The sequence below is a fragment of the Rhipicephalus sanguineus genome, chromosome 9, assembly GCF_013339695.2.
Source record: "Rhipicephalus sanguineus isolate Rsan-2018 chromosome 9, BIME_Rsan_1.4, whole genome shotgun sequence".
NCBI lineage: Eukaryota > Metazoa > Arthropoda > Arachnida > Ixodida > Ixodidae > Rhipicephalus > Rhipicephalus sanguineus.
Genome location: NC_051184.2, coordinates 3,386,297 through 3,393,190, shown reverse-complemented (window position 1 = coordinate 3,393,190; position 6,894 = coordinate 3,386,297). Strand labels below are relative to the sequence as shown.

General features: G+C 51.5%; 1 protein-coding gene across 1 annotated transcript; it reads right to left on the bottom strand.

The window, feature by feature from the left end:
• Nucleotides 1-427: 427 nt before the first annotated feature.
• On the bottom strand, nucleotides 428-4,139 carry LOC119404458 (uncharacterized). Its single transcript, XM_037670961.2, has 2 exons — nucleotides 3,401-4,139; nucleotides 428-901 (listed from the first exon to the last, which is right to left on the bottom strand). Exons 1-2 carry the CDS (start codon nucleotides 3,980-3,982, stop codon nucleotides 608-610), a joined length of 876 nt encoding a protein of 291 aa, XP_037526889.1. The 5' UTR covers nucleotides 3,983-4,139; the 3' UTR covers nucleotides 428-607.
• Between the last annotated feature and the right edge of the window lie 2,755 nt (nucleotides 4,140-6,894).

Here is a 6,894-nt window from a genome sequence, read left to right as displayed (position 1 = left end):
TAAATGGAGTGAAGCGATTACTACGCCGTGTACTCTCGGCGCAAGAAATGCATTCGCATTTCCACACGATTCCCTTCGGGGAGGTGGGGGCATTTTCTTTCCATAGCATACAGAGAAGAAAATGACACTTGACCACATCTGCCTGCCCGTCTCCCACTACAGATCAAGGAGGTGCCCCCCCCCTCCCCCACACACCGAAAAAAAATTCTGCCTACGCCCCTGCCTCTGGCATTTCGCCTCCACAGAAGTGCGGCCGTTACGGCCGGGATTCGATCCCGCGACCTTCGGGGTCAGCAGTCGAGCACAACAGGGGCGTTGGGGGTTGAACACCCCCAACTCCCCCCCCCCCCCCCGAAAAGATTTCTGGCTACGCCTCTGGAGCGCAACTACGTACTACGATTCCCGCGGCGGGCAGTCCTACAGAAGCAGACTAATCACTTTTGATAAGGACACTCGTTTTATTGGACACATTTAGAAACTGGTTGGTCGATCTTATACTCATGATCGTGAACTCAGGCGTGTGGGTGAGGGAGGATTAGATTGATACGAGTGAAGATCTATGAATGGTCAGTGCAGCGTAACGTCCAGCCGCTTTGCAGTGCTGACGTCACACCCAATGTTCTCTTTGTGTTGACAATGGCCGTCGCTGCTGCTGCTGTGAGCCATCGGTGGCTGCGATGCTAAACGACTCGTCGGTGCACAGTTCACTGAAGGACGGCCATGACGTCGTGGCCAGAGGTGGCTGGAAGTTGTCCCACTCGAGGGAGCGCGTGTCGGAGCCAGTCTCGGCGCTGCGCCGCGAAGAGTCGCTCGTGTCGCCGCTAGGGGGCTTCCCCGTTCCGACCACCGCGGCCGGCGCCCGGTGCTCTCGAGTCAGCTTACGTGAAACGCCGGATTGCAACTGCGGACAAAGAAAAACAAAAACTATAGACGGCAGGGGCGTAGCCGGGGGGAGGGGGGTTGGGGGTTCAACCCCCCCCCCCCCGAAAATTTTCAATTTTGCTTGCGTTTATATACACGAACACATACAAACGCACGAACATACATAAAGTATGGTTGAACCCCCCCCCCCCCCCCCCCCCCAGAAAAAAGCTCTGGCTACGCCCCTGATAGACGGGTACAGCTTTAGAAGGCGGCGGCATTTACACTTCAAAGGCAGATGCACACATGTTCGTACGAATAAGTGCGTGTTCTAGACTGACGTCATAAGCCGGACGTCGGTGTCTCCGCCTTTGCATGAATTTCTTTTTGTCGCGGTATTAATGAGAACTAACAGACAGCGATGCCAAGGAAAGTATAGGGGCGTTATTTGTAGTAATTAGAGTATAAATGTGAAGAAAGTAAAGTGGACGAAAAGATGACTTGCCGCCGGCAGGGACCGAACCTGCGACCTTCGAATAACGCGTCCGATGCTCTACCACTGAGCTACGGCGGCGGTCATCTCCCCGTCCACTTTATAGGGTATATATGTGGATTGAAACTTAGGAGTGTCAGTCAGCGCCAGTCGCAGCCATGGCGGCGAGTGTGGAACACTCTTTTTTCTGCCTTTTTGGCGTCACGTAGCACGTGATCTATTACGAGCAGGCAGCTGACCAATAATCCCTCGCATACTACCTGAAGGCATCATGTCTGCCAGAACGAGACCCTCGCTATGAATGAAGGAAAGATTACTTTTAAGGGCTCGTTTTTCTTTGTTAGACACAATATTAATGAGAACTAACAGACAGCGATGCCAAGGAAAGTATAGGGGTGTTATTTGTAGTAATTAGAGTATAAATGTGAAGAAAGTAAAGTGGACGAAAAGATGACTTGCCGCCGGCAGGGACATTCGGCTTCCACGATTCGGTCATGTGGGCGGGTCTTAAGTTGTACCTAGATTCGAGTGGTTAACAGCCACGTTTCGCCAACGTCGAGCTTTAAGGGCGAGACATACGGTACGATTTTCCATGCGATGCGGCGCCCGACACGGCGGTGGGGAAGCCGGAATGGTGACCTTTCATAGCATCGGACAGCCACCATTCCTTCTTCCCCACCCGGCCGCGTCGGCCGGCACATCGCAAGAAAAATCGTACCGTCTGTCTCGCGCTTATGCAGTAGCAGTACACTTTTTCCTCGTCACGATTTCGGCATGCGCTTCGGCCATTCGTGATTTCGCTTTCAATAAGAAACGACTGCACAGCTAGATGGCTTCTAAAATCAGTTGGAAGCCTCTAATTTTATCCTTTTTTTCTGTATAGTTATAATTACTTTCTCTCGTAACATTTCCGCGTAATGTGTTCTCTTGCAAACTCTATAGCGAAGTCCTCATTTCTTCACAAATCTTGTCCCAGATGTGTATGGTCTACCACTAGCCCGAATTCAACAACACTTGGGCTGATGCACCTATGACGCCACGTGGGACGGCCGTGGGTCCATGCACTTCAGTGAACGAGCAAATGACGTTGAACATCGTTCCAAAACTATTGAACGGCAGTGCCAGTTTTTCTTGATGTAACCGTAAACGCGCGTGCAAGACATCGCTTATCTAAGAAAGGTTGTACGTACACCGAGACGCCTGCAAAAATTCTGGGGGAAAGGGTACGTGGGATTATTATGTAGAAGACGGCCTCTATAGCTGCTGGCATCAGCGTCTCGTCCGCATGTGGTTTTCTTGGCTCGGCATTAGCGCATCCTTCGTAAGTTCTGATGACTTGCCTCTTACACTTATCACGTGTATTTGCGGATACAGCAAGGAACCGCGTATTCGTTTTCTTCCCGTTTGGCTGTCGTTGCTTCCTGCTGAATTGCGTGGAAAAAATAAATTTAAATTATATTCCGGGGTATTTCGTGCCAGAATCATAATATGATTACGCGACTGCAGGCCGTGATGGACTCGGGATCTTGGGATATTTAACGTGCACCTAAGTGTAATCACAACGGTCGTTTTGTGCGTTTCTCCCCCCATCGAAACGCGGTCGCCGTGGCCGGGAATCGAACCCGTATCCTTGAGTTAATAGCATGCAGCGCAGTAATTTAGCTATTAGTTAATCTACCATCTCCATTCCAACGGGCCCGCGACGAAGCAGAATTGGTCTTTATGTTCCGACGTGGGAGCGGCCCGCTACGTGCTAGAGCGTGTTCCGAAGGATCTTAATAAAGTCTTGAGCATTAAACCACAGGACAAACCATCCATAGGACAAACTGTTTTCGCGCTCGGCTTTCCTTAACGAATTCTGCTGAACGAATAGTTTCATGTGAACCATACAGATCGACTAAGAGTGAGTTAACTGCTACGACTGAGAGAGGAAATGTTCAAAACGGAAGATTAATTAATTAATAGAGCAATTAAGCAAACACAACACGGAAATCCCCAGCCGCGTCGTATAGTATAGGTTCTGAGCACGAATATGCATGTGCTCACCGCTGTTGAGTGCAATGCTGGAGCCAGGTCCGAGCGTGCACCGCCAGGACTCGCGTAGCTGGACTTGCGGAATCCTTCGCGGCGCCTGGACGGCGGCGGCGCTCTCGACGTCGTCGCCGGACTGTTGTACCCCGGGTGGTACGGCGACTTCTTCGTCGCCAAGACGTCGGGCGAAGAGGACCGACCGGCGCTGCTGCCGTAATCGAAGCGCCGAGGCGCCCCGCCGACGGCCGTCGTCTCGCGACGATCGCAGAAGAGCTCGACGTCCTCGTCGCCGCCGCAGCAGGCCCGCGAGCGGACCTCCTGAAGACTTCGACGGCGACGTCTCTTGCTGCAGTGGTGGTGGCGGTGGTCGTGGCTGCAGTGCGGTTCGCGCCTCGTTTGCTGCGACGAGCAGGCGAACAGGAGCACGGCGAGGATCAACGCCGCGAGGAAGATGATCGCCGCCACCAACACCGCGACGAGGCTTTCGAGTACGCTCTCGTCCGGTGAGCAGAGAGGTGGACCGAGGCTGGCCGCAGTTACGGGCGTAGTCGTGCTACTTATTGCCGTTGCACCTTCGGCCGACGAAGGCATGTTCATAAAACACGGCGCGGAGGGAAGGCAGTTAGGCTTAGCCCGGCGCGCAGTCGTGCACGACGACGCGCACGGAAGGATAGCGCGCGTGTGTTAGGCTTAGCTGAAAGTTCGGTTTAGGCGATGGAATACGGGAGGAGTCGGCGCGGTAGATGGTAGTGCGCATGATACACTGCTTTTCGAACGACGATACACGATAAGGCGCGTCAAACTCGCGCTGTGATGCCGGGTTACAAAGATGGTCACGATAACGCGAAGCGTCGCATTCTTCGGCTGTTGTCCGTAGCCTTTGGAATCGTGCACCTGACTGTCAATACGGTGTTGATAACGGTATATATACTGTTATCGCCAACGTGTTGCGCTTTATGCATTGATCTATCTGGTGCGCGGCAGAATCTTCCCGCGCGCACCTTTCGAATGGCGTCACAAAATTTTTGTCGCCGATTTGAGCATATGCAACTATAGGCGCCTAAATAAGCTTCAACGTTCATTGACGGTTTTATTGTTGGGGAAAGGTGAAATCGGTTAGCGTCGTGCGTGAACCAACGCCACCACACTTTATTCCGCAAGTGTTCGGGCCCCTGCCAGTGAAGCAGCGACAGGAAATCGCGAAAACTTCAATCTCGCCGCCAGGGACAAGTAAGCACTGGTGTAGCCAGGAAGGGCCGGGAGCGGGGAATTTCACCCCCCCCCTCTCCCCGAAAATTTTCAATTTTGCATTTGCATGTTACACGCACGAACATACATAAAGTATGGTTGAACACCGCCCGAAGAAAAAATTTTCTGGCTACGCCCGTGACCATATTCTACTCCGTTTGGAACGGGATGCTAAAAAAGCATAGCAACCTAAAATATGGCGTAGAATTACGTTCTAAAAGAAAAGAAACGGCTCGACGTCCGTAATTCGATGATTAAAAATTGTATATATATATTGCACTCCATTATAAGCTCAATCTTGCCACCAGCGACGAGTACCCATTCTATATACTCCGTCTGGAACGGCACAATTATGAAAAAGCACGTTTTACAGCGAGGCTGTTTATGCGGAACGTGTGCCGTTGGTACTGTTGGCGTCGTCACGCATAAAGGTCACGAGACCAGGGTGGACAGGAGGAGGGAGTCACGTGATGCAGCTTACGAAGGCGGACGATTAAACCAGGGGCGTAGCCAGAATTTTTTTTTCGGGGAGGGGGGGGGGTTTCAACCATACTTTATGTATGTTTGTGCGTGTGTTTGTATGTGTGCGTGTATATATACACAAGCAAAACTGAAAAATTTCGGTTGGGGGTTTGAACCCCCCGACCCTCCCCCCCCCCCCTTGGCTACGCCCCTGGATTAAACGATTTAACTGAAAGGGGTATCACGTGATGATGCTTGCGTAAGGAGGGCGATTCAAAGTGTGGACTGAAAGGGGTTCACGTGATGAAGCATTACGTAATGATGAAAGAAAGCGAGTGTAACGAAAGGGCGATCACGTGCATGACGTAGGTTAGACTCAGCCAATCGGGACTCAGCTAGTCGAGAGTAGTGCGGGCTGCAGTTTCGCCGTCCAAAGGCTTTTACGTCGTGGAACTGGCTGCAACTTTTTCTTCGTCATATTGCCCCGCCACGGTGGTCTAGTGGTTATGGCGCTCGACTGCTGACCTGAAGGTCGCGGGATCGAATCCCGGCCGCGGCGGCTGCATTTTAGATGGAGGCGAAAATGTTTGAGGCTCGTGTGCTTAGATTTAGGTGCACGTTAAAGAACCCCAGGTGGTCAAAATTTCCGGAGCCCTCCCCTACGGCGTCTCTCATAATCATATATCATGGTTTTGGGACGTTGAACCCCAGATATTATTATTATCTTCGTCATATTACTGCGATTGCTGCTGCTTCGCGTGGTGTGGGCGTGGCGCCTGAAAGCGTCGACCAATCGCGGACAAACCGCTTTTACTTCTGTGCTTTTACGTTATCGCGCTCATGCAATTTGCAAATGGTCACGTTCGCGCTGATCGCAGTCTGCGCATGCGTAGACGAGCACCCGCACGCGACAACAAGCGCCCATGTGGCTTGGCACACAACTGAAGCGCACCAAATGGACCGTTTCCAGGTTCGAACAGCGCCTCCACTCCAGTGGAGATCGCCGAAATCGAAACGCTGTCATCCGAAGTTGTCCGCCGCGCGCCGGTAGACAATCTCGGGGGCCTGGTATTATCCGGCATAAATTGCAAACCTGCGACGCCAGGTGTCACTCACTTTGATTTGTCACCATGCTGTGATCCCCCAGCCTCCCTTTCAAAAAAAAAGGCAGCTTCGTACCAGTGGTGCCAAGCCTGAAGGAAAGGTGGAGCTGGGCCGCCTTCCTTGTTTCCCTTTATGTTTTTCTATCTTTTTTCTGTCACTGTTTATTTCTAGTTCTTCCTCACTTTCTTCTTCTGTCTTACTTTTTAGCTCTTTCTTGTGTCTTTCTTCCCTTTCTATCTCTATTTCTCGCTCCATCTATCTTTCTTTATCTTCCTTTTCTTTCTATTTCTCGCTTCCTCTTTATTTGGTGCTATGTTTCTCTTTCTGTCATGCTCTCCGTTTTTCCTATTTCTTTATTGTGTCTATCTGTTTCTCTGTCTTTCTTTCACTCTATTTCTTTCTCTGTACTCGTTCTCTCGCCCATAAGAGTTATTGCATCCCACGCCGGACTAATCGGTGCACCTGTTCTGGGAGCAAAGCAGAACAGGAAGAGGATGAAGAGACATGGGCCGGTTCATGATGATAATTCTTGTTCGTGACTAACAGGGTTTCTCCGAGCTTAAGCAGCTCCGCTGTTAAAACATGGCGCGCGTCTCGTCACTGCCTCTGCGCATGCGCGGACTACACTTATGAAAAAGGTCTATTCGCAGAATCGCGTTTGGCCACGCCTTGTCGCGTCGATGCGGCCATGCAGA

Bases quoted from the DNA above. Each gene is read 5' to 3' on its own strand.
- LOC119404458 (XM_037670961.2), bottom strand. From the start codon at position 3,982: ATGAACATGCCTTCGTCGGCCGAAGGTGCAACGGCAATAAGTAGCACG. The intron at 902-3,400 runs GTGAGCACATGC...CTTTGTCCGCAG, and splicing joins CAGCATTGCACTCAACAGCG to TTGCAATCCGGCGTTTCACG.